The sequence below is a fragment of the Mus pahari genome, chromosome X (genome assembly GCF_900095145.1).
Source record: "Mus pahari chromosome X, PAHARI_EIJ_v1.1, whole genome shotgun sequence".
NCBI lineage: Eukaryota > Metazoa > Chordata > Mammalia > Rodentia > Muridae > Mus > Mus pahari.
This window is the reverse complement of record NC_034613.1, coordinates 140,644,085-140,671,828: the sequence shown is the minus strand read 5'-3', so window position 1 is coordinate 140,671,828 and position 27,744 is coordinate 140,644,085. Positions and strand designations below refer to the sequence as shown.

At 39.7% G+C, this 27,744-nt stretch overlaps 1 protein-coding gene across 7 annotated transcripts in view; it reads left to right on the top strand.

The window, feature by feature from the left end:
- Reps2 (RALBP1 associated Eps domain containing 2) overlaps window positions 1-27,744 on the top strand; it is a 218,286-nt gene that overhangs the window by 102,301 nt on the left and 88,241 nt on the right. For 2 of the 7 annotated variants that reach the window (XM_021187406.1, XM_021187405.1), the window contains exons 6-13: window positions 3,513-3,651; window positions 7,071-7,134; window positions 9,637-9,779; window positions 12,168-12,262; window positions 16,086-16,158; window positions 17,547-17,600; window positions 22,537-22,582; window positions 26,323-26,459. In XM_021187406.1, coding sequence (XP_021043065.1) covers window positions 3,513-3,651; window positions 7,071-7,134; window positions 9,637-9,779; window positions 12,168-12,262; window positions 16,086-16,158; window positions 17,547-17,600; window positions 22,537-22,582; window positions 26,323-26,459 — 751 coding nt within the window. The remainder of the gene's footprint in view (window positions 1-3,512; window positions 3,652-7,070; window positions 7,135-9,636; window positions 9,780-12,167; window positions 12,263-16,085; window positions 16,159-17,546; window positions 17,601-22,536; window positions 22,583-26,322; window positions 26,460-27,744) is intronic. The other 5 variants (XM_029534081.1, XM_029534080.1, XM_029534079.1 and 2 more) reach the window with 4 other exon arrangements.

Genomic DNA, 27,744 nt, shown 5'->3' with positions numbered 1-27,744 from the left:
CCAGACAACATTTCTTTGTAATTCATATTATTCACCTTTGTGTGATACTTTAAAGGTACGTTGAGGGTAAATTTCATTTTGGGGTATTTTATGAATAGTATTATTTTTTAATAAGTCTTTTGATGTCTCTTTCATTACAAACAGCACGTTTTCCCTGGAGACAATAACTTGCAGCACCAAATATTTGCATTTCATCTGAAACAAAATCAAGGAATTGAATGTTTTAAATATAAGCAAATATAATTCTCCTGTGTCTGGAGAAACTGTATAATGTGCCATATGTTTGTAGATTGTGTAGACAGATGTGGAAGAATGTTCTTTCTCCTCATGTTCTTTGTTTTTCTTTTTGAAGACAGAGTTTAATGTAGCTCAGGCCAACCTCAAACTCACTATGCAGCCAAGGCTTGTTTTAAACTCCTGGTCCATTTGGATTTACCTCCAGAGTATTATAGAGATGTACCATCACCCTGGTTTCTCATTTTTTTCTTCAAAATACTGGCAAAACTCAAAATTGGCATCAAGTAGCAAATATCTCTGCCCAGCCAACAAAACCAATGGAGCTGGGGTTGAACAGGCAGGCTCATTAGGATGTACTTGAAGGGAGAGTCTTCCTTGGTTCTGGTTTCTGCTTGAGTAGCTGAGTCTCCATAAAATGCCTACTCCTATTTCTCAGTGCCCTTGGTCTTTGCTAATTTCTTATAGTTGACTGAACTTTCAAGTCTTTATTCATAACAGTATGTCACTTGTTACAACTGATTTGAGGGTTACCTCGGAGGTGGTGGTTCCATGTATTTGGGTCCTGTAGTAAGATGGTCCTTAGATACTGACGAAGAGGCACTGAATTACAATTTCAGTTCTGGGAGTGGGTCTTCTGTGCTGATGGCTATGTGAGGGTTTTGTTCTCTTTCATTTCTCTCCCAGCCCTTCTTACCTGTAAACTGCATTTGTCTCTGGCTTCAGTTGCTCAAATGGTTGTAACTGTTCTTCCTTGTCTTTAGTCTTCACATTTCAGTGAAGTGATCCCTCCGTGACTTGGAGTCTGAATATTTGATCATCCTGTTGAATATTATCTGTGCTTCCTATACTCTTCTAGATATACTTTGTTAACTATGAGCTCTGCTTTCCACTTGGACCAGATTGAGGCAACTCCACCTATGTCCGTGCTGCACTGGAAGTGTTTATGTAACCCAAAATGGGGCTGCTTCTAGGAGTTGGCCACTTCCTCTCTTTTTTTGGAGACACTGTATTACTATGTAAAAACTTGAATTCTCTATGTAGCCTAGCTTGGCCTTGAACTCATTATCCCCTACCTCAGCCTCCTGGATGCACGGATTATAGACATGCACCCTACTCCTTTCTCTATATCGCTTCTGTCCTAATTTTACAGACTCTTCTTGTTTCTTCATAGCTTAAGTTACACCTGGTCCTTGTTCTGAATCATGGCCTGGCTGTCTATCAATTCAGGTTTTGCTTTCTGTTTGTTGATTTGTAGTTGTATCATTCATATCTTTAATCTGATAAAAGTTGTTCTTCTAAGAAAAGAGCTTTCTATGCCACAGCATCTCAGAGGCCAGTGTGTTATGAACCCAACTCCTGTTGTTTCAATGTAGCCAGGTAGCCTGATAGCAGGTATGAGTCAGGTCATTTGTCCACGCAGCCACACTTAGCTGCTGCTTACCTTTGTAATACTGTGTTGGGGCAGGAAGTGACCTCAGTTATGGGTGTAGGCATGGATGTACATATGGTAGAAATATGGAAAGGGCACTTTGGAGCAGAAGGATGTAAGAAAGGGAAGGATTTCATCAGGCTGGCACCAGCGGAAGAGTTTTCTGGGAAGAAGACCTGAGTTTGGTCTGTAAGACATGAGTACATGGGGAATTGCAAACCTACCAAGTCAGCAAAGAGTAGCATGGACTGCAAGAGTCCTGGTGGCCAGGTAGAATAGACCAAGACCTATTAAAAAGTGACTCACACTACCCAGGCATGAAGTAATATAAATAGGAAAGAAAGTAGCTGCAAGATTAATAGATTGTTTTCCCCTCAAATTTCTCAATTTCTCAAAATGTCTCCAATTATGAGCTTGGAGAAGGAACAACCATGGGCTAGAATGAACAGGGACTGGATTGGGAGGCCTTATTCCCAGGAGAGAAGGAATGCACTCCCAGGGAGCAGGGCTTTCCATTTAGTACCAGGCGATGCAGCAGACCAACATTTAGCATGAAGACTTCTTTGCAGTGATCTGTCTTGTCTTTACTTGTTTCCTTTTGCCTTCTTTGTGACTACCTCTTGGTTCCATGGGCATGGCCCTTGGTAAAAATACATGGTTTTAAGGTGGATGGGAGGATGGAGCAAAGCCCCAGATGTTTCTTTCAGCACTTCCATTTTGTGTCTCTTCTGAAAGCCCAGTATAGCTTTTATTTTCTCCTGCATTGCGTTCTAGGCTTCTGAGCTCTTAAATCTTCAAATTTGGCATGCCTGCCTGCCCTCTAGTGGCAGGTTTGGTGCACCCCTTTGTTAACCCTGCTGATGGCAATCCCACAGTAGTTCTCACTGCTCAGCTTTGTATTTAGTAAACATTCCCAACTCATACATGTGAAGGATAGATTTAGTGATACTGACTTAGGACTCAAGGACTTGGGTTGGGTTTGGAAGTTTTGACTCCTGCATTTCTACAATGTAAATGCAACAGGAGAAAAAGAGTTAACACAGTTATGATAGCTCACACCAATAATCCCAGCACTCAGGAGCATAAATCAGTAAATCTGAACCTAACTTTGGCTATATAGTGAGTTCTAGGCAAGCCTGGGCTACAGTGTGAGATTCAGTCTCAAAACAAACAAAGAAAACACATGAAGCTAAAAGATTATGCAGTTATAGCATTGCCATATGTTCTGTGAAGAGCAGAAGAGAATCTGAGGCTAAGGAGATGGCTCAGCACTTGTTATGCAAATGTGAAGACCAGAGGTCAGGTCTCTAGAACCTGCTTAATGTCCACTGGGCATAGTAGCCTACCTATAATTCTAGTGCTTGGAATGTAGAGTCAGGGATCAAGCTGGCTAACTACAGTAGACTTAACAGAGTAAAAGCTTCAGTTGAGAAACTTTGTCTCAATACATAAGGTGTGATACACTGGAGAAGATTCCTGATATCATCTTTGCCCCCAACATGCCATCCACATACATGTGAAAATTTTATTGTTATCCACTTAGCTAATCTAAGAGGGTCAAATGTGATGAATAGTTGACGAGAAGAATGGTGGCCTTAAAACCTGTCATCATTCTTTACCTGTTCAGTAATTCATGTTCATGTTAACTTTGAAGATAGAAAAAACCATGAAGCTTGCTGTCTCCTTTATATTATAGTTTATGTTTTGGTTAAATTCTTTTTTATGAGGCAGTTATATTTATTCCTTTCAGTAAAAATTAAAAACAATAAAATAACATTCATTGGTGTTTAAGTCTTACACCTCATCTCATGACAGGCAAGTTCTGTGAGCACTTTCTTTTTAAAAGTCCTTTTCAGTGGAGAGAGAACCGCAGGAGAACAACAGTAATTACCCAGATGAGCCCTGGAGGATAACAGAAGAACAGCGGGAGTACTATGTCAATCAGTTTCGGTCCCTCCAGCCAGACCCAAGTTCCTTCATTTCAGGTAAGAGAACATGGTGTCCTGGAACGTGGGGCCCATGTGAATAACTGCAGAACATCATGAGAAATACAAAATGAATATTATAACCTTCTTTGATTCCAATTTGTATTCCTCTAAGGTACAACTTCTTATCAAATATAAGTTATGCAGAAAAATGGTAATGACTTGGGGGAAATTACATTGCTATTACAGAAGGGTAAATGTGAATTTGGGGGAACTTAGTCCAGATCCTGCACCTTATCAGCTAAAGCACGTGGAACAGTAGATGACAGTGCCAAGGGACACCTTAAATTGCTTACTCATTATATTAGAGCCAGAACAAAGACAAAATGTAGCCTGCCTGCCTGCCTGCTTTCTTTCCAGCAGAGGTTCCCTTAGGTTTTATGCTCCCAGAAGTTTAAGCTCATGCTCATTTTCTTTGGCTTAAGTCTTTCTTTCATGGTTCTTGAAATTAAGATATGAAAGGAAGAGTGTCCAGCACCTTCTCAATGTCAGTTCTAGATTCTTTTCAGATGTCTGCATTCCTGTTGTGCCCTCATGTAACATTCAAGCTGAGAGGAATTGATTTAATTCCCCTGTGCCTGCATTTTACCAGGCTGAACAAACAGTGAAATCCTAGAGTCAGGAAGAAAAAAGAATAAGACAACTTCTTACCCTTCAGATGTAAAGAATAACTGTGGGTTTGATCATTCTAAGCTAATAGTCAAGCATGGATTAAGACTAATTTTCTGTGAAATAAGGTATATAATTGATATATTCTTACATATGTAAAGGCAAACATCATTTTGGTGATTGGTAGTAAATGACCTTATAGAAGGTAAAATAGTCTAGAAATAACAAAGGAGTTTTGCCATCATGATTTAGAATATATGAACAGAAATCCAGGTTCCATACATTAACCTTACTCTTGCTTATCTGATTCTTTTCGCAATATATGCACATATTTAGCCAAATATGGATAAATCATTTGAGGTGTTTTAAAAATTTCTTTCAATCTATTTATTTTTGCAGAATTTCAAGTGTAGATACAACTTGACTTACAGCTATAACAAATCCCCATGGACACGTGCTGGAAGTTTTAACTATATTCCCTCTCAGCAAGGATGATCTTGAAATACCATTGCCAGACCATTTGATTTGAAAAATATTCCAGGATATATCTTTGGGTGTCTTAGAAAAACATAACCAGAACTCACTGATACATGTGAGAAAAAAAATCACATATTCTTTAACACAATCAAGTCTTCATTGTTCAAAATTATCTGATTGTCTGATAAATTCTTTTAAAATGTTTAGTTTGATTACAATGAAGAAGTTCATGAATGGTATTAGTTGTTGTCTTTTAAAATAAATATCTTAGTTGAGATATAATTCATATACCATAAATCTTACCGTTTGAGCTGTGCAGTCAGTGGTTTTAGTCCATTCACAGACAAGATTCATAACCTAAGTTCAGAATCTTTCTATCACCCCTCTATAATCCACCCACTTAGTAGCAGTGACTCCCTATTCCTGTCTTCTCCACCTTGCAGACCTAGGTCACTGCTGTACATTCTTTTTTTTTTTTTTTTTGGTTTTTNGAGACAGGGTTTNTCTGTNTAGCTCTGGCTGTCCTGGAACTCACTTGGTAGACCAGGCTGGCCTCGAACTCAGAAATCCGCCTGCCTCTGCCTCCCGAGTGCTGGGATTAAAGGCCTGCGCCACCAGGCCCGGCTACTGCTGTACATTCTTATAAGCATTCATATAAATGGAGTCTCTTTTTCTTGTGGCTTAGTGGTGGAGGTGGAGTGAAAGTACATGAGGACTTCTCACATGGTGCACTCAAAGGAGACAGGACTCAGGCTTTCTCCTCTGCTCCTTCTTTAGCTGGTGACATCTGGGACACAGCTGAACTTGATAGCTGTCAGCTTCCCAATGCCTTCCACCTAACTTTTTTGAGACTCTATGGTATAATAGTCTCCAGTGTGAAAGCCAGCATCAGCTACTGTTCTTTGAAGAGGATGGATCCAGCAGAAGACAGACTGATAGGAGAAGAGAATGCCTTTATATCTTGGTTGCTATAGGATGGCTGGTAAATGAGCCAACAAGTTTTGTATGTCAGGTGTTTCACAAGGTGGTCAGTTGCATTGGTAGCCAAGAGTCATGTGATAGCGTTATTGACAGAATACATTTAGGGAGAAGACTCATTGGGTTATTGATACTTTGCTTTTGAATTTTAATAATTTACCAAAAGAAAGTTGAGTGTTGCTTTAGGATCCATTATAACCCCTTTTAAATTTTATTTTGAAGACAGTGTTTCACTGTGTAACCCCTGCTGGTCTAGATCTTGCTATGTAGGTCAGGCTAGCTTCAAACTCATAGAGACCCGCCTTCCTCTGTTAGCCAAGTGCTGGGATTAAAGGTGTGCAGGCCATTCCTGGCCTGATTTTTCTGTTTGTTTATGTAGTGTTGGGGCTTTGCATATGCAATCAAGTATCTACCAACTAAATTCCCACCTATTCTTATTGTTTTTAAAGCCAATTAGAACACTTTTAATTGTGCTGGGAGACTTTTGACTTATCTTAGAACAAAATTTGGGGCTTTAATGCTCTCTTATGTTGGAAATGAGGCTTTTGAATTGTGGAACCTTTGGGAGCATGAAAGCATGAAAAATGTCAGCGAAGGCTAGCATTTCAAGTGCAGCTGGGACAATGGGATGATCGCTGAATTTCAACTGGCAAGAGTCCTGTCTACATTGTTCAAAGTGCCACCAAAAATTCTTAGAATTTTTTTTGGGGGGGAGGGGAAGTTCGAGACAGGGTCTCTTTGTGTAGCTCTGGCTGTCCCAGAACTCACTCTGTAGACCAAGCTGGCCTCGAACTCAGAGATCTGCCTGCCTCTGCCTCCCAAGTGCTGGGATTAAAGGCATGTGCCACCACTGCCCGGAAATCTCAGATCTTGTCAAAACTATTTCTCAATATTCTGGAAGGGTTAATGGTACCATTTTCCCATGCCTCTCCATTGCTTTTCCATTCTCTAAGTATAAAGCTCAACATATTCTCATTTACTTAAGTAATTTTGAATGTTTCCTTAGGCATTTTTAATGAAAATGTGCAGTTTTGGTAAACACACAGCAGGAGTTTATCTTTTTTGTATTTGTCATGAGCATTTTGTCATTGTGTTTTTTTTTTTTTTTACTTATTCTATATTCCTTTTATTTGTACTTTTCTCAATTTTGCAACAAGAAGAGCTAATCTTTGGCCCTCAGATGTGCTAGGCAAACCACATGCTGCTTTTATGAAAGTCCTTGTAATCGTTGCTTGAGGAATAAAAGCGTTTGTGGTTATGTGGTAGAGATCGTTAAAGGAAAACATGGCAATTCGCTTGCATGTCCAAGCTGCTTCAGACAAGTAACAGCTGACTTAAATCATGGCTCTTCACAGGGTCGGTGGCCAAGAACTTCTTCACCAAATCAAAGCTCTCCATTCCAGAACTCTCTTATATCTGGTGAGTATGTTTGCTGCCAAGTGTGATCATAGACTCATCTTTTCACTGTTTTGATTTTTTAAGATGTAATTTTTGTTTGCTTTGAGCGTGAGTTTTACTCTGCAGTCTAGAATGACCTGTAACTCACTGTGTAGCTCAGGCTTTGCCTCAGACTTGCAGCAAGTGCCATGCTTCAGCCTCTCAAGTAAGTTTCGTTTTTTGATTTTGTTTTTGGTGGTGCTAAGGTTTGAATCCAGGGCCTCACACACACACCAGGTAAGTGTTCCACTGCTGAGCCCCACTCCCAGCCCCGAGAAGTTTATTTTCTGGATGATTTTAAAAACTAATTGAGAGTGAATAGAACTCAGGTTGTTGTTGCTATGAAGGTTAAATAAATTACCCTATGAAAACCACGGTGAGCAGTATCAGACCTGCATAGTGAGTCCTAAGTGTTAGCTACTAGTTTAAAAGTAATTTCCGCAGGCTAGTGAGATGGCCGCTCTTCTAGAGGAGTGATTTTTGGTTCCTACCACCCACATAGTACTCCTGACTGCCTGCAATTCCAGCTCCGTAGGATTCAACACCCTTTCTGGCCTCCCAGAGCACTGTATTCATGTGGCGCACACAGATATAGCACATATATGTACATATAAGAAAAGGGATTTCCTACTTTTATTCTTTTCCCATCCTGATTTCAGTGTAGGCAGTTGTGCCCATGTGAGACATTCTGTCATATGTTTTATTTTCATATTTTTAACTTAGTGTGAGGCAAGAAGCCAGCGGACCTTGAAAAGCCATTCTTCATAATATTTTATAAGGTAGGGTGGACAGAAGGTCCAAGAACATTCCGGAACGAAGTTAAATTTGTAGAAGCTTGTGAACTTTGTAAAGTTGGCAGGTGTTTCACAGCTGGGCCCTAATGCAGCCAATGCAGCTGCCATAGTTGGAGCTCCAGGAGGACTGCGCTTCCATGGTCCAGAAAATGCTCAGTACCATAAACTCCTGCCTTTGTGGATCATGCTATTATAAATATATATTAAAACATTGGAATATTTATGTAAAGAGTTTTTCATGAGGCATTACAAAATTATGATAGAATTTAGAATCACATACCATGTATTGTGGATCTTATTGAAAAGCTATTCCTGGTATATCATGCATACCAGTGTAGCTGGGATTTTGAGCTGGATTTAGGTTTTTCGGCCATATAGTCTGGCTTTTTTTTTTTTTTCAACAAGTCTTATGTTAGATTTTAAGGGTAGGAAGAAAATGACCATTTTGAAAAGAATAGAGTCTGCTTTGGCAGAACTCCCAGCCTTAACATTACCCTGTGAGGCTTCCTGTCATTTTGTAGAGACAAATGCATGAAGGCTAAATGGCATACTCTCCATCCGGCATCTGACGCAGTTCCCAGATGCCTCACCCCGGGGAGCAGCTGTTTCAGGGCTGCTGCATTCTGAATGAGAGCAACAGTCTCCTGGGGAATAGTAGGATGCAAATGGTCCAAAGCAAAGTTACAGACCTTCCCTTAGAGATTTTCCCCTAACGGTTTTACATGAGTCATTTCTACACTTGTCCTAATACAAGTATCCTTGTGTCTGTATACCACAGAGATGCTGGTGCTTAAGGGATCTTAGTTCTTTTAGCAAATAGGTTTCTTTTGTGTTTAATGAATAGGTCTGTGTCTTTTAGTGAAAGATGGTGACGGAAGCAGAGACATGCCTTTTTAAGACTCCCTTTCTTTAGGTTTCTCTTTTCCAGTACCAGCCCTTTTCTAGTTGCTACTTTTATATTAAAATATGATGCAACCAGTATTTCTTGAACCTCTTTGTATTCCTATATACTCTCGTTTTCTCTGATCCCCTCTCCTCTTCTGTCTTCCCCCCCCTTTCTCCTCCTTTTGCCTGTCCCATCTCTGTGTCCATGTTTTAAAACAGGGTCCCATGTACCTCAGGCTAGAAATTGCTATGTATCTAAGACTGGTCTTGAACTCCTGACCCTCCTGCTTTTGCTTCCTAAGTGCTGGGTTACAGGTATATACCACTATGCCCAGCTTTCTAAGAAAAAATTCTCATGCAGAGACTAACTTGCTACCAAAATGCACACTGCTTCAAACCATTTTCCCTTAAAACTGAAGAAAAAAAAGAGAGAGGTGCCTATGTCCATAGTCTGAATGAACTCCTTAGTGGCTGGCTCTGCCCTTTCTTGGCTCATTTCCAGCATCAAGTCCAGCACTCTTTACACCACACAGCCGGCACTTATCGAGCAACTGTCAGGTAACTGCAAAAACCCAAGCATCGTTTTTTTTTTTTTTTTCCTCATTTACAAAGTAAATTTACTGATGGTACTGCCACAAATCAGCTTGGTTTTTTTCCCCTCTCAATGGCCCCTGGGATTTCACATGGATTTGCCTGGGAAACTTTAAGGTTATCACAGGCCATGGGCAGGAATCTGGGAACTGTGTGTGCGTGCTTGAGGCTGATGCTGCATGACAGGCAACTCATGACATTCTTCATCTTCTAGGGAACTCAGTGATGCTGACTGTGATGGAGCCCTGACCTTGCCCGAGTTTTGTGCTGCATTTCATCTCATCGTAGCTCGGAAGAACGGCTACCCACTGCCAGAGGGCCTGCCTCCAACTCTGCAGCCAGAGTACTTGCAAGCAGGTAAGGCCTTTATCATACATCATAAACCTTAGCTATAGTTTCTGAATGCCTAATAACAAATTCTTATTTCTTAAAATGATGTCTGGACACCAGGGAGTCCTTGACATCTGAAGATTCTTTCTTTAACTTGTATCAGACTTCCACATATTAGAATACGAGTTAGAGGGATGATCTAAGGAAGTATAAACCATCTGTTCTATTTATGGTGCCTTCCGGGTGGATTAGAACCAATATCACTGTTCTTTTTTTTTCATGACAGTCATGGATGGCAAGTACTAAATCCCACTGTTGATAGACAATAAATCTTTTTCTTTTTTCTTTCTTTTTTTTTAAGTTTTTTTTAAAGATTTGTTTTTTTTATTTAAATGAGTACACTGTAGCTGTTTCCAGACACACCAGAAGAGGGCATCACTTTACAGATGGTTGTGAGCCACCATGTGGTTGCTGGGAATTGAACTCAGGACCTTTGGAAGAGCAGACAGTGCTCTTAACCACTGAGTCATCTCTCCAGTCCCTCCCCCCCTTTTTTTTAAAGATTTATTTATTACTGATTATATAAGTATACTGTAGCTGACTTCAGACACACCAGAAGAGGGCATCAGATCTCATTACAGATGGTTGTGAGCTACCATGTAGTTGCTGGGATTTGAACTCAGGACCTTTGGAAGAGCAGTCAGTGCTCTTAACCGCTGAGCCATCTCTCCAGCCCCTGAGAATAAATCTTATAGAGTCAACTATAAGCTTGGCATCTTGAGACATAGCCTAGTATCTCTAATTGGTCTTCAGTAGGGTAGTTCAAAGCTATAAGGTCTTTTTCTTTAACAAACAGTCATAGAACTAATAATCTTTTCCCCCAAATTAGAAGACAGCCTTTTAAGGCTACATTGCATCATTTGGTGGACTGTGTATGAGCCATTTTTGATACTTCCACATCTGGGGAGACTGGGTGGATTCTAGGAGAAAATTTTTGTTATAAAGCGTGTTAAAATGTTTTTAGTCTTTACTATGTGAAAGGCACCGTGTTTTCTCTGTGATCTTGGAAGAGGGGCAGCAGGTATGCTGAGAGGTGCTGAGAAGGGAGTTGGCACACTCAAGGAATAGACATTTCAGGCCATAGCTGTTGGAGTGCATAGAACAAAGAAGCAAGGCCAGGATGAGGCTGAAGAGAAAAGCAGGAAACAGATCATAAGCAATAGCATTGGCCAGGGTAAGGCAGGGTGATGACAAAATTATATTTCTTGTCTGCAGTGATTCTCTGGGTTACCTACTCAGATTGAGGAGGTGACAGTGGACTCAGAGGTAGACGGTAGGGTGGAGATAATTAGCAGTTGCTTGTTGTCATTTGTAGTCTTTGAAGTGTAGCTTCCTGCACAAGATTGCCTTCTTAAATTTGCCCCCAAATGGTAGTGGTTCCCCAGCAAGCACTCCAGCGCACAGAAGTGGTGGGAAGACCAGGAAGGGTTAAAATCACATTGTGTTTAGTTTTAAAAATCATTTCATTAAAATTTGACTTCCTAACAGTGTATCTTGACACACTTGATTTATAGCTTCTATTTATTATCTACCCCAGTCTGTTTTTCCTCTTGGGATATTAGCAACTTTTTAAAAGTCATTGTGATTTTTCTTTCTTAATTACCTCATGGCAAAGTAGTAAAGTGTTTTACTATTGCTCTTTTAAGAAGCAACCTGGCTGCCAGGCAATTAGCTTACCATGTAGCATCCCTTTCTCTCTCATGCCAATTTCCTGAGCTTCCCAACTAACAACTACTTTTGCTGTTGTATGCTTGAAGAGACTTATAATGCTATTTCTCTATTGTCAGTCAGTAAGAATGTATGCTTTTATTTTTGTTACTCCTGTTAACCAAAGCAATATGTATTTCATAAAGTTATGTTTGGTATATATTATTTTTAGTATTTTGCTTATTTCTAGCAATACCTAAAAAGAGGTATTCTTTTAAGTTAATCTTCATAGTATTTAAACCATTGTTATGGCTACTGCATTTAAAAATTGTGTTTAATATGATTAAAATGTAACATACCATGGTAGCCAATGTGGCCATGTGGTAACATTCATTGCTAAGAGCAAGAAGTTGTCAGCTGGACTGCTGGTTGTTCGGGTCTCTGCTGGTCACTGACTAGCTGTATACCCTTGAGTGAGTTAGTTTGCCTTTCCTGCTCCTCAGTTTCACTGTCTTTGAAATGGGAATAGCGCTACTAGATTGTGTTTGTAAAGACCTTCAAATGCTACCTCTTTACAGCTAGTGATGTAAATAGTACATATGAGTGAGTTGACTTTGTTGTTACATTTAACGAGCCCAGAAACACTGCTAAGACATTCCACTATGGCTATAGTAAACATTCTTATGTATTCTTTTTCTTCCCTGCTAGCTTTCCCTAAATCCAAGTGGGAGTGTGCAATTTTTGATTCTTATTCTGAGTCAATGCCAGCAAACCAACAGTCCTGTGACTTGAATCGGATGGAGGTAAAAAAAAAAAAAACAAAAAAACAAAAAACATGTTAATCAGGATGTATGCTAGAAGTAAACCATAGCTTATGTCTTCACTAACTCTGGAAAATGAACAGTTATAGCAAAACATTTTTATCACTCCCAATTAAAACCCTCTTTTCATTAGCACCACTTGCCACACTTCCCATCACCACCATCTGATGGTCACTAGTCAATCTTATTTATTTATTCATTTGGGGGTGGGTGCACAGGCTGTGACATCAGCACGGAGGACAGAGGACAAGTTGCCGAGTCCTGTCCCTTTACAGTGTGGGATCTGGTGGATTGAACTTGGGTCCTCAGATGTGGTAACAAGTGATTTCTAACCCACCGACCCATCTCCCGGGCTCCTACTTACCTTTCTGTTTCTCATTTAGTTTATTCTTAGCATTTCACATAAATAGGCCAATGGCAAATGTGTGCTTTTGAGTATCTTTTTCATTTAGTATAATGTTTTGAAGGTACTTCATCTTTAGTACAGAATAGTTTTCATGGTATGGATATGCTATATTTTGTTCATTTCTCTCTCCTTATTGTATATTCTGGCTATTATGAACCTATATGAGTAAGTGCTTTATATGGGTAAATATGATTATTTCTCTTTGCAATGTATTTACTAGTAGAATTGTTGTATTGTGCCATAACTGTGCTAACCTTTTGAGGAATCACCAAACTGCATTATTTCAATTCTCCAAGCAGGAATGTATAATGGCTCCTGTTTCCTCAGATTCCTGATCGCCCTGGCTCATGTCATTTTCATTTTAGCCATCCCAGCGGAATGTATGTCTATCTCATGAGGGTTTCGGTTTGAAAATGACCAGTGATGTTGAACATTTTTCTCATTTGCTAGTTAGCCATTTATGTATTTCCATTGGTGAAATGTTTATTAAAATCTTGTGTCCATTTTTATTTGCTTTTTAGTTTCTTCTTGGTGTTTTAAGCAAGTGCTTTACCACTTAGCTATGGCTTCAGTTAGCTTTTTCAGTGACATTTTGGATTTATTTTGTCTGAATTGTTTTTATTCCTAGACAATTTTCTTCTGTAATACAGTCCAGATGGGAGAAGACAAAAAAATAAATACCCTATTAAGATATAATTTCTGGCCACCTTTTGATTGCCAACTGCTTGCTATGTGAAGACTGGAGGATCATAAGTTCAAGGGCATTCTGGTCTATGGACTGATTTTAAGACTAACCTGGAAAACTGAATGAAACCCTGTCTCAAAAGAGAAACCAAAAAGCACAATGGGATATTGTTTAGTGGTATAGCCAGTTGCCTAGAATGCTATGAGACTCTAGGTTCAATCCCCAGCACTGTAAAAAAAAAATACTTCGATAATTTATTGGAGATAATAAATAGACTATGAACAGGGGCTTTCACTGCCCTGTGGAGAATCACCTCTTAGGATAGGAATGCATACCATATCAAACCGATTAAAGGAGGTGTTAGCTACCCTGTCAGAAGAAACAGCTAAAATGTAAATGTAGACTATGTACTAGCCTACAGAAAATAATACCATATAAATAAAAAAGTGAGAGGGCCTTGTGACATTTCCTCCTTCCACATTGGAATGTCAACTGGTGTTATCGTTAGCTTACCCCTAGATGAAGAGCTACAGGAAGTGAATGCCTGCTAAGAGACGAAGGATCAGCCTTCTCTAGGGATGAGATCTCTGATAGGCTGTCCAGTCCCAAGTAAACAACACTAAATGGGCTTAGCAAGCAGCGTCATGTATCCACACGTTCATATGTTCATACAAAGAGTTATGAAAGAAGGAGAGCCCATGGATTTGAAAGGGAGTAGGGAAGCCATAGGAGGATTTGGAGGAGAGCATGCGAGAGAAATGATATAAAGACAGCACTTAGATACGAACTTCTCAAAAAACTAAATTAAAAACAAAGGGAAAGATTGGAACTTCATGTACACAACTTAAAAGTAAAACATGGCCCTTTTAAAGAAATGCATCTAAAGTTTCTTCCTGCATTCTAGAATTTAAACAATATCCATGAATGTACAATTCAGCTACTATTTGGTTTAAATGGACTTAGCCTGAGAAATGTTATAATTTTTGCTTTTTTTTTTTACAGAGAAAATATTTTCTAGTTTATCACATAACTGAGTGGATGTTTGAGCTGTTTGTCTAGTGGTTTATCTGTACTGATACATAAAATCTTTTTACTTTAAAGTGATTTAGTATATATTACATTATGCTATAACTGTGACATTAACACTTGAAGAATCACCTAGATGAGGCTGGTTAGACCCTAGATCATGTTCCCACCTTGTAGTGCTATGACATTTTATTTTGGAACCATTTAAAACTAGAAGCATGGCTTTGAGTTCTGAGAAGTAAATGAATGTTAACCACTGGACCAAAGACCTCTATGCTTTTACTCACTATCCTTGCATTTTCCACTGATCTCTAAGTTTCTATTTAAAATGTATGTAATACCAAAGTACATTTGGTGACAAGTCAACCTGTCAATCTTCTGTCTACCTAGCCATTTTTCATTTTTAGATACCTTTGCAGACCGTGAACATGAAGATGGCACAAATCTGAATATATTTTATCCTTTAACCACAGCAGAGGCCTTAGGGTATATACTTTGCAGCTTTGTTAAGGTCTAGTATATTAATCTAGTAAGACCAATATAATTGCACATGTTTTTGATGTTTTGATATGTGCATAGAGCCTCAGTCACACAATAGCTTTGTTTTAGTGGAGATTTAAGATCTGCTCTCTGGGCAGTTTTTAAACACACTATATTTTTACTAATACTATAGTTAGAGTACATATTGGAAAAGCTTAGTACAATTACTAGACTTTAAACTATTTGAAAACAATCCATATGTGATCAATTTGAGTACTCAATTGATATACTGAGAACTTTTCTTTTTGCATTAATCAATTCATTTTATATCCCTATCACAGCTCCCTCCTCTCTTCCCAGTTCTATCCTTTCAAGCTCCTCCTCCACTTCTTCCCCTTCCTCTCCTCAGGAAAGGGGAAACACCTTATGGGTACCAACCCACCCTGTTCTTATCTATGAGTTAGGAGAAATTTTTTTTTGAGTCTCACTATGTAGCCCTGTCTATCATACAACTCACTATGTAGACCAGGCTGGCCTCAAACTCACAGAGATCTGCCTGCTCTTTCAGAGGACCTGGACTGAATTCCCAGCACCCACATGGCAGCTCACAGCTGTCTGTGACTCCAGTTCTAGGGGATCTGATACCCTCACACAGACATACATGCAGTCAAAGCATCAATGCACATAAAAATGAAATTAAATAAACCTTTAAAGAAGAGGGGCTTCCACTGTGTCCAGCTTTAGGGGAAAATTTTTATCTACTCATCTATAAACATCTATAATGAGGAGGATGGACTCCACTACATAACAGATCCTGGCAAGTACTCACACTGTAGACCCACTTATCACAGACTCTCCCTGTTTGTGAAAAAGGCTTGAAAGGCTTGGTTCTTGGCTGACTGGACAAATGGAAAAAAAAAATCTCTGCCTGACTCCCAGTCAGAATTCAAATTCAAAGTAACATTCATTAATATGCCTTGATCTGAATTTTTGTTTTTCAAATCTATGTCTTTCCTCTATGCATGTAAATACTTTAGTGCAAATTTACTTGCACCTCATTAGGAAACCAAATTAATAAAGTAGATTAAATGTCAGAACTTACTGAAGACATACATTTTTGACATGAACTATAACTTTTAGAACATTTATTCATGTGATTATCACTTAATTTTTTATTTCAACCTGTATATTTAATTTTCTTTCCTAAGAAGACATCTGTTAAAGATGTGGCTGACTTCCCTGTCCCTACCCAAGATGTGACTACTGCTGATGACAAACAAGGTAGGAAAATAATTCGTTTTATCCTTATAAAGATGTCTTCCTCCATTTCCTCATTGATTTCGCCCTGCACAGGTTCTACATCATATGAGGACACTGAGCCATATGTACACTCACTTGGATATATTGAATAGTTTAAATTGTCATAAGCCTATAGTTCACCAAGTAGCAGTAGGACCTTTTGTATCTGAATCGCCTTAATTCATTGGTCATTGTTAATCTGAGGGTATATTGGATTCTGGTCCCATAGTTAGGAAATGGAAAGAATTGGGGGATTAATATTTAGTGTTGGTTTGGAAAACAGCACTAATATACATTTGTATAGAGGTCTAATCCATAAAGAAGTTCTTTCAGACAGAGCATCAATCTTAAAGCTTTATCTGTTTCTCATTAGTCCTACCGGTGCGATGGTGTGATATGGAGTCCAGTTTCAATTTGCTTATCTAGCCGAGAAGGCAGTCAACCCAGTGTCCAGTGTTAAGAGATACCCTCAGGCACGGGGCACATTGGCCTGTAATATCCACAGTGCAGGAAGGAGCCTCTCCTCTAAGGACCGTGTAATTTGTGTGATCCTTCTATGACTTACCAGATCCCTCCTCACATACCATCTTACATACAGGCCGTACAAAACTAGTGCCTTTAAAATCACCCAAGATTTAGAAATAAGCAGCATGCTCAGGCAGGCAGTATGAATGATCTACTTTCACAAAAAGAGAAAAAGACCTGGGACAGGAACCAAGAGTTTCTGTCTTAAGCCAGTGTTCCATCTGTTCCATCAGTTCACCACTCACAAGTGGGAGAAGCCTATCTGAAGTGAAGCCATTTCAGGTTTTCCCATTGAGCCCTGCCATTAATTCAACCTCCCAAAGACATGAAACATGAAACCGGTTTCCGTTAAGCACCGGAGGGTCCATACTTCTGATGTAAGTGTTTGTTTAGGAGACTCAACTGGAACTAGACATTGTCTCCAGCTGATCACTCTCATAACTTACAAGCCAGTGCTTCAACTACAAAACTCTTTAAAAAATGTTAAAACATGGGTTTAAATCCCCAAATATTATTTTGTCAGTGTTTGTTAAGAAAGAAAACGAGAGAAATTTTAGTTCCTGTTTGGTATTTCCCGTCCTAACCACTAGTGGCTATCTTTCCAGAAAGCTGACATTAGGCCTTCCTTCTGTCTGTGGAATACCTGTTTCTGTGCTGTATGAGGTTTTCATTGTTCTAAAAATGCTATAGCAACTCTAGGGCTTTGTAAGACCTTTTTAAAACTGATGGATAGGGATTATTTGTGTTAATATAATGTATCTCACAATAAAATTTCACAAGGCCTTTATTTTCTTTCTTCTCCTTTCTCTTTCTTCTTGCTTAAACATGAAACAAAATACTACTAGCTTTGAAAAGTACTGTTAACGAATCCTTACCAAAGGCCGTATCTGAGGACACAGGTAGGATGAATCCATTTTAATGTATTTTCTATCCAATAATCTAATCGTAAAATCTCAGCTGTTTGGTGACCTGAAGATTGCTGTGTCTGTGATAGTGTGTCTGTTTGTCTCCAAGTTTTTGACTTGTGTTTTGTAAAACAAGAAGCCTTCGATTTTATACCTTCTCCCTGTCTTCAAATAGAGGATGACTTTAGGTTCTGCATTTAGATTTCATTCAGTTTCAGTTTAGAAGTACCAAATTGGGACAGTGGTTCAGATAAATGCCTGTGCTTTCTGTGTAAAGTAAGGAACTCAGAAGATGGATTAACTAGAGGCCCAGAGTTGGTATTTTCATTGGCAAAATGTCAATCTCAAATATCTTTATAATCCTTCCTTACCAGGAAGGTACTGCTTAAACATGGAGTAGATTCCAAGGAGAAATAAAAGGAAGTTATGAAGTCAGTTCCTTGGAGAAACCATGTCTGTAAAACCAAAGAGAATTTCTGGGCCTATGTTTTCTATTTTTCTTTTTCTTTTTCTTTTTGGTTCTTCGAGACAGGGTTTCTCTGTGTATCCCTGGCTGTCCTGGAACTCACTCTGTAGACCAGGCTGGCCTCTAACTCAGAAGTCTGCCTGCCTCTGCCTCTCAAGTGCTGGGATTAAAGGTGTGCGCCACCACTGCCGGACAGGGGTCGTGTTTTCAACTCTTTCTTTAAAACCTGTTTGTTTATTTAATTTTATGTATGTGTATGGATATGCCTGAGCACATATATGTGCAGTGCCCATTGATGTCAATAAGAGGTGTTGGATCCCTGGAACTGGAATTACAGATGATTGTGAGCTGCCATGTGTGTGCTGGGATCTGAACCCAGGTCCCCTGCAAGAATAATAAGCTGGCTCTCTAGCCCCCTTTAGCTCTTTCTTAATGAAGCCATCACTGAAGCAAGATAAACCCTGTTAAAATTCAAGTGGCTCCAGAAAGCATTTTTATTTAGTTCTTTGGTTTTGAGGTCAGAATAAAGTTTCTCCTTCCTTCTTTATTATTACTGTCCTTGCACATTTCGAATGTAAATAATGTTTCTTCTGGTTGACTATCATCCTGAGCTTATTTGTTTAAAGTTTCAACAAAGGAATCAGTACACTACTGAAGCTTATGCTTATGCTTCCCAAATACTAAGTTCCTTTCAAGTTTAAAAGCAAAAGTAGGATGGAGAAAGAGGAAATAGGAGGAGATAGGAAGGACTGCACAGAAGACATCCCAGCCCCCAGGTGATTCTGCTTTGTGACCTATTTGGAAACCACCACCTCCACAAAGCAATGCTGCAAAATCGGAAAGTAAGATGGTAAATCAATCATGACTCTAAATTCAGTGGGGATTCTCAAGCCTGATTTTGACTTTTGAAATATATTTGGATCCATTCTTCACAGGGGAAATATTCAATTTCCATAGGCCAATTCTAAGCGTCTCTGATTGCGGATGTTAAGGTAGATGCTTTGTAAATTTCATGACGTGGTATTAGTAAAAGCTATTTCAATTTGGAGTGTTAATTTAACACTTCTCCTATAGGCTTTGGGAATCCTGAGTTTTTCTATTTGTTCCAGAGATTTCAGCATGAGATCAAGTGTTCTCTGAGGCATGAGCCTCGGTTTTCATTTTTAACATTCTTTGACTAGCATTTGGCACCACCAGATAAAACCTAACAGGTGTACCACAGCACGTGAAGTATATCTAAATTTGTTTCACGCTGCCTGGGATCCTGCTGTGTGATTTTTGATTTATTCTTCGTACTGCTGCCCCCTTCTGGATATGATGCAATCCCTCATCTCAAACATATTTAATAGCCTGTTTCCTGGGAAGTCACCACAGTTTCCCCTGGGAGATAGGAGAGTCACAAGATGGTAATTATAATTCTGGTAGTCAATGTACTGGAGACAGTTCCTCTCAGCTCCATTGCAGGCTTTTAGTTTAATCATCAGGTCTGTGTCATCTTCCCTATCTCATTTCCTGGAAAGATGATGAAAGATAACGTGCCTGGAGTGTTCCAGGAAGTTGTCATTTTCCCCTCTCTCCAGCTAAATGAGAAGCTGTGATCCATCCATTGGCTTTTGCTTGAGTTTGCAACATAGTGTGCCCTTGCCATTTTTGCAGATACTCACATGTACTGGGGAACTGAGTCAGGCTGTCAGGGTGGCGGATGGAAGACTTAACTAGCCTGGTACTGTTGAGGCTTTTGTGGTCTGAAACTTGGGCCAACTTACCAAGCTGTACCTTGGACACATCTTTGCAGGTAGAGAGGAAAAGTATGTCTCTGCTCTGCTTATTATATACATGGTGGTAGTCCTGCTGCTAGCAGTGAAGGTGATGTTCTGGGTGATAGATGAGGGGTGCCAGTCATCAGGGAATGGAGATGCCTTTCCTTGTTAAACATTTCCGACATACTCTCACCCTTTTAGTTATTGAATGCATATGTGTTAGTGGAGTCTAAGATGTCTAACATGCCTCATGTTCCAGTCTAGCCTAATTCAGTCACACATAGTGCACGGTAGTAGTTGTCATTTTGCTTCTGGATCATGGTGAAGTAAGTGTTCCTGTGCAGCATGGTCTCCAGATTGCTGTGGGCAGTTGTGGGTGCTGTTCCGTTGCTAGTGAGCAGCTCACGGACCTTCTGCATCGCAGCATTTCTTGCCTTCTGCTACCTGCTCCATCTCGGTCTCTTTTTATCCTATAATGAACTAAATTCAGAATCCAGATTTTCAGGCCTAGAATATGAGGGACCTTTATTTACATCCTCTACAAAAGGAACTGTTTGCCATTCTGCAGGACATTCATGTTCCTAGCACTCCAGCCTTCTTATTTGTCTCTGTGAGAGAGGGTTTGTTTACCAAGTGAGGAAAGGGCAGCTCAGCTGGTTAGTGATGAGGAGCACCTGGGGTCTCTGTTCCTTTCTTCATGGCTCATTCATACCCTTACTCTATTTGTCTGTCTGCTTGTCTGTGTAGCTCTCATTAGCAGAGCTCATCCTTGCTTCCACACCCATCCCTGCAGCAGCACAAAGACAAATGACAAAGGAGTGAACAGTTACCATGGTATGGCGGGCTGGGAAACAGGGTTTTAGCATGGCTAGGACTTTTGCTCCTGAAATATTTCTGGAAAGCAGTGAGTCCTGAAGAAGAGGGGCACGGAGGAGCAGTGGCGGGCCTACTCAGAGGCCATCTCCAGCACTGCAGGGAGTCTGGGCACAGGTTTGCCTCCTAGCTCCACTGCAGTCTCTTTGCCTGAGGATGGTTGCTTTTCTTTGCTTCCTTGAGTTTGGGAGGGAGGGAGGGTTTGTTCCTTCTTTGCCTAGGTGTGAGTGCATGATATGAACAAGGAGAGTCTCAATCTTGTTGGCTTTTTCATACTTTTGTTGGTGAGGAGGGAGCTATGGCAACATTTCATTTGGAAGCAGAGACATGCCTGGTCTCACTAGGTTAGGAGAAATGGTTCTTTTTTTTTTTTTTTTTTTAATGCAGCTGGCCATATGTAAGGAAAGGCTCGCTCTCTAGGGAGTTTGCTTTGCGCCTTGCTGGCATTTATGAGACTTTTAGCTCCCTTTCTTCCTTGCTTGTCTAACCCAAGGGTTTTAATGACCATCATCAATCTATGCTGCTTCATACCAGAGGAGGCTTTTATCTTTGGAACAGTGTGAATGAGGACGGAATAGCATAGCAAGACACATTCTTTTGGATAAATACGTGAAACAAAGAAACAACTTATATTCTCCACATCACACTCTTCCTGTGGATTTTAATGATAAAAATTTGCAGTGTTTGCGAAACCATAGCAGAGCTCTGAGGTGCTAAGGGCACCTTCCACAAATAAGTGGAAACACAAAAGAGAGCTGATGTTTTTATAATATCACTCCCCACTATGTCTGATGGGAACGTGGACTCCATGGCTACTGATAGTGAGTGCATGAGCTTCTGATTTAGGTTTCATTAGGAAAAGTGTGGTTGAAACATATTTTAATCCATCGTATTCTTTGTATGATTTGGTTACAAAGACAGGGGAGCCAGAGTATTTTCTCTTTCATATTTTTATACAGGGAGGTTTTTGAGATAGGGTTTCATTCTGTAGGTTAGCCAGGCTATTCTGGAATTTACCGTGTAGGTAAATTCCTCAAACCCATGGTGATATTCCTGAGCCAGCTTTCCAGGTGTTGGGATCATATGCATGGGCAGCCACGCCCGGCTATGGGTATTTTCTTATAGGAAAAGCTGCACACCTTTTTACTTTTTTTTTGTAAGAGCTCAGCTTTCTCATGACCATGGTAACCATGGTGCTCTGCGCATGCACGCACATATGTACATACATGTGCACATATACACTCATACATGCATGTGCACAGGCTCTCATTAAATTGGTCTTGGCTGGCTTAACTCAATATATAGACAAAGCTGGCCTTGAACTTGTGGCAATCCTCCTGCTTCTGCCTCTAGAATTCAGGTATTAACCACTACATCTGCCTCTGGCAATATTCTATAGTTAAAGAAGATATGTAGCTAGATATATTCCTAACCTTCGTGGGAGACTGGTTTCAAGTCTATTATTAGACTATCATGAGAGACCAAGACGCCCTCAGGTGGGAATCTATCATATAAAAAGACAAACTCTTAAGTGGGTTGTCTTTTTATCTTGGAATGTCTCCATTAATCCATTTAGACTTAAAAAAAATTAGACTTGAGAATGGTCTCTCAGTGTTTTAATGAAAGAAAACTTGCTGGACTTCTTTCCCTCTCCTGCCTTTAACTTTAAAATAAGAATTCTCATAGTGTGGAAGCCCCTGCGTTCGCCCATGGGCACATCATCCCCAGTTTCGCTTGTTGCTGCGTTCTGTACTAGCCCAGGCGCTACTCACTACCCTGATTAGCTGAGAAATGAGAAGCCAAGCAACCAACAAATAATCTTTTGTTTCAGCAACTTCTAAGGACTGCAACAGTCTCAAAGCAAGACCAAGATCCAGGTAGTGTTTATTTAATTTCTCATTTGATGCCCTTTGTGCCTTTTCCCTGCCTAGAAGTAAATAAAAATCCCCCAAACCACATCCAAATTACTATCTGGTGTACCTTTAGATTTAAATCTAAAGATGTGCTCCATTTCACTTCTCAAGAGTGGCCTGCCTCGATTACATAGTGATGTTGGAGAGCCTTTTAGTCTTTGTGGGCATTCGTGCTAGAACATGGTGACTAGTGTTATCTGGACCCCTGACAGGAAGTAGTTTGTGTAACATGACTGATCTGGGGCATGATGATAAGTAATAGAGGCCTATAGCTTTGTTAAGAGAGAACCAGGGTTAAAAAGCAACAACTAAAGTTTCTGTGAATGTGAACACCAAAACAGTAAGAACTCTGGAACAGAAAATCTATAGAAGGGGAAATGTTTATGGTGACTTCAAGGAGGCACTGGGCTTCAGGTAAGCACTACCTAGAGTCTGTGTGAGCCATTCTTAGTGTCTTTTCTCAGCTTCCCAGTTTTAAATAGACATCAACAAAAGAGGGAGAACCAAGAGAACAGGGTGTGGCTGTTATCAGACTTGGAAGGGAGGAGCAGAAGGGAAACACGGAGACACTGAAGGAGGCCACTGAAGATAAGAAATATTGGGGCCACTTTTAAGCAGTAGAGCTGTAGTGTAGTATGGGCTACCATGTGGCTGGTTGTTTTTCTTTGTTTGTTTGTTTGTTTGCTTTGCTTGGCTCTAACTCTCAGGGACTTCTTTTCCTCCTTCAGCTTCAGCTCCTCTCTACCACTCCCCAAGTTGATTTAAGCCATGTCATATTTTATGCTCTTGAAAGTTAAGGAATACTACCTCAATGTAAATCAAACAATTTAGGCTTCACTTTCTTGTTCATATAAGCCACAGATACTTAATTAATATATATTTTAAACAATAATTTGAGTAAAAAAGAAAAGTATGGTCACTTTTTCTATGGTGACCATATTTAATCATTCTGTTTTCTTTTAAGGATTGGCAGATTCTTTACATATTAGTCTGTACTAGCTTTGGGATATAGAAATGATAATATTAATCTACTTTTATAATAAGAAAGGCCTTCCATGGGCTGGATAGATGGCTCGATGGTTAAGAGCACTGACTGCTGCTCTTCCAGAAGTCCTGAGTTCAATTCCCAGCAACCACATGGTAGCTCACAACCATCCGCAGTGGGATCTGATGCCTTCTTCTGGTGTGCCTGGAGATAACAACAATGTACTCATATACATAAAATAAATAAATAATCTCTTTTTAAAAAAGAAAGGCCTTCCATGAATTGCAGAAATGAGCTGATGTATACTATATAGCCACAAACTGAATTTCATAAATATGGCTTTGATATATATGATATTAGCCATTAAATTGAACTTCATAATATAGCTTTTGCTGAGTTCTTCTTTCCCCTCACTATGAATGAAAGAACAAAATCCCAAAGGCACATCCTCCACTAGTAATAGACTGGACAAATTTAATGTATTATTCTTTCAGAGGTTGGACCCTTGGTTCAATATGGATAATTTTATTTTCCTTATTTCTAATGGATTATTTACTGAGATCAAGACTGTCAAACCATCTTTATTCTCATTTGTCAAGTGGTAAGAACTTGTGAAGTATAAGAGTAAGAGGGAAAATGACCATTCTGCTATGATGTTGTTAATCCCTTTTGCCAATCCCTTGCACATTATGTTTTGTTTTACCTGGTCACAGTCATGCCATACAGTCTTACTTATTTGATATTCACTACCTTTCCATGTAAAAATATAAACATGAAGATCATATACAGGAAGGAAGTGGGGTATAGTATGTATATGTATATGTACATATATATGACTATGGGATAGTATATATATATATATATATATATATATATATATATATGTGTGTGTGTGTGTGTGTGTGTGTGTGTTACAAGAATGTGCATGCTCACACCAACTGTTATACTTATGTTTCTATACTTATTCTTTCTTCCTTGAATAGAACATGTCATGAAAGCTGTACATGGCATAGAAAGCTTTTTTTCTTTTTAAACTTCTAGCTAGGAACTCTAGCTTACTTGGTGAAAAATTGTTGATTCCCTTTGGTTCTGTTTGACAGTTAGAGAACTTTTCCCTTAGCTCTTGTCTTTGTTTGCCTTGTCTGTCTAGTCAGATACAGTACAAGAATCAAACAAAGAAAATTCCCCCATACTATTATTATGGTTGTCTTAAAGACTGCTACCTTGCAAGACAAACAAAACCTGTAGACACCACAGAGAGACCTTTGAGAAGCTTTTGTTTTTTGAAAAGAGAAACCATGCCTAGCAACAGTTGATTATGAATTGGACCTCATGGGACCCTGCCCCTCCCTGCTGAACTATTGGTTACTGATGGATTCTGGAAGAAGAGCAGCCATTGTGTCTAGTTGCATACCCACCAAGGCACAAATGGAAACTTTCAAGTCTGTAGACACACACATAAACCTCAGTGGGTCTAATAAACAAAGAAACAAAACAAAATAACAAGCAAAAAAACCTCATGATTGTGGGAAGGAGACTTGGGAGGAAGCAAGAATAGTAGAAATGGGAGGGAACTTAGAGAGGGGGCTGTAATAATCCAAATGCACATTACACATATACGAAGTGGTCAAAGAACAAACCTAATAAAAGTTAAAAGCAAACAAAACTTTGCTTTGTCAAAAACAGCTTTACCAAAACTAAAGGAGTTTAATAGCCATTGATCAACTCTAATTTAGTAAGAACTGTTGTAATAGCTAATTACAAAAGCAAGTTTCCTGAAGGTAATTTCTTTCTTAGATGTATTTTGCTTCAGAGGTAATTTTCTGCTTTCTGCTTTGACATGAAGTCAGCCGAGAAAGTGAACAGAAGAGATGGACACATATCTCCGTGTTTTTCCTGATCATCATATTGGGAACTTGTCCGTATTAATAAATCAAAAAGTATGGTATTGAATTAACATAGAAAACAAGTATGTTGCCAATATCCTAGCTACTACTCCAGGAAGATTTCTTCTCTGTTTCACAACACTGAACCAACACCTTAAAAACTGAAACAGATCGGAGTTTGCAACATTCTGGCTTTTCTTCCATTTTCTTTAAATGCTATTCTTATAGTGTCAGAAGTCACCAAGTTAGCTGTGCTTTGCTACACTTTAGAGAAAGTTCCTATTAAGCCTTTGCTTTGAAAATTTCCATAAACCCTCTCAGGGCAAGGCTGGCTTACCTCCTGAAGCTGATTGTTGTGTTTCCCTTTCTGAAGCATCATTTGTGGCATCAGCCTTGTGTTTGAGTTCTTGGTCAGTGTGGCTGTCTCAATTCCACATGTGCCTGCGATCACATTTTGAGTAAACCAGGGTTTTAATCAGTTAATACCATGAAGCCCTTTTCCTCAAACACAGAAGACTGTAAGCTGAAAGGCTTACTTACACATTGTTCTTATTAACAACTATCTCAGAAACTGATTTGAATTTATATAAACCATTTTTTGGAGAAATTGTAAATTTAGGCCTATTATATACTAAGGGCAAAAGATCCCAGTCATGGCTGGGTCTGGACAATTATTATACGCAATGACATGAGACAGTAGAATTTCTAGCTGCTTTTTGGCACCTTGTCTGTTCTCTGCAGTCATTTTGACATTGGGGTATTCTCTGTTTCAACCCAGCTTCAGGGAATAAAGCTCTGCTCTTTCGCTCTGACCTTCCCTTATTTTGCTACAGATCTTACTCTAGCACCTCCATAGAAGAGGCCATGAAAAGGGGTGAGGACCCTCCCACCCCACCACCACGGCCACAGAAAACCCATTCCAGAGCCTCCTCCTTGGATCTGAATAAAGTCTTCCTGCCCAGCGCGCCAGGTGAAGTGTCCCTCTGCATCCACCCAAGCTGTTCCCTTGCCTGTGGGAGCCAGTACACATCCCTGCTGCAAAAGCTTCTATGTTAGGGAAAAGAGCAGACAGACCTGGCAGCTCTCCTTGCCATGCAAGTCTTTATGTTGCTATGATATTCTTGGGCAGGGAAAAAAAATCCCAGACAGATACATAGCATATGGGGCTGGAGACTTTCCCACACTGCCGAGAATCAAGAATTATGAAGTTCTTTTTCTTCTTCTTCTTTTTTTTTTTTTTTGTTAACTAAGAGAATAAAAATGCCTCAACTGCAGGCAGCCCACTGTGAGCCTGCTTGGCTGTAGTCTTGTCCTCTATATCATGGTAATTTTAAAGTAAGATCACTGCTATTTTCCTGAGACATTATGTGGCTTTTTTGAGGTCAGAGCTCAGTGATTAGCACTTGGCCAGAACATTCTATGGTAGTTTATCCTTCTGTTCTTAGGGTTCAATTCAGAAGACTCCAAATCTGAATGATGTTTGGGTGGTGGGTAGGAGTATAGAGCTGTGGGCCTTGTGGGTGAGCTGCTTTGGACTTTCTGGGAATTATTTTTTGAGCCAGCAGCTGTATAATTGCACTGGGGCCAGAGGTGTCAGAGAGGACGGCCTTTTCCCTTACTTCCTGTGAGGTAGGGAGTGCCCTCCTAGGAAGGCTGAGGAACAAAATGTAGGAGACACACCTTTGCTTCAGTACAGGTGACAGCAGAGACAGCATTGTCTCAGCTGTCATGCGGGGAGCTACAGGGGCCTTTCCACTGATGTATGTAGGCGAACTATCAATATGATTTCCTGAAATGTTTTCTCGATCTGTATGCAGTTTAAATCAAGGCAGACTTGCCTGCTAGTGATGTGTAGATGATTACCATTTCTACTAAAGTACAGAGTCTCATTGGCTCTCACCTTAGCATGACTTCAGTGTCCTGGCAGAGCTTGGGATGTTCCACTTGTTCTAGTAAATACTTTTCTTGTAATGAAGGTATAGATTGTTTTTTTTAATATATTCAAATTGGGACTTCTCTATGAAACAGATTCTCTGCAATGAGTTCATCAGATAAAATTTTCTCTTAGATCTTCCCCTATACTTTGTTCCAAATTTTGACATAATTTCATAGTGATTGGTCTTTAGGGTAAGAGTATCCATAGGCTATGTCAGTGCCTGGCAAACACAGAAGTGGATGCTCACAGCCAGCTATTGGATGGAACACAGGGCCCCCAATGGAGGAGCTAGAGAAAGTACCCAAGGAGCTGAAGGGGG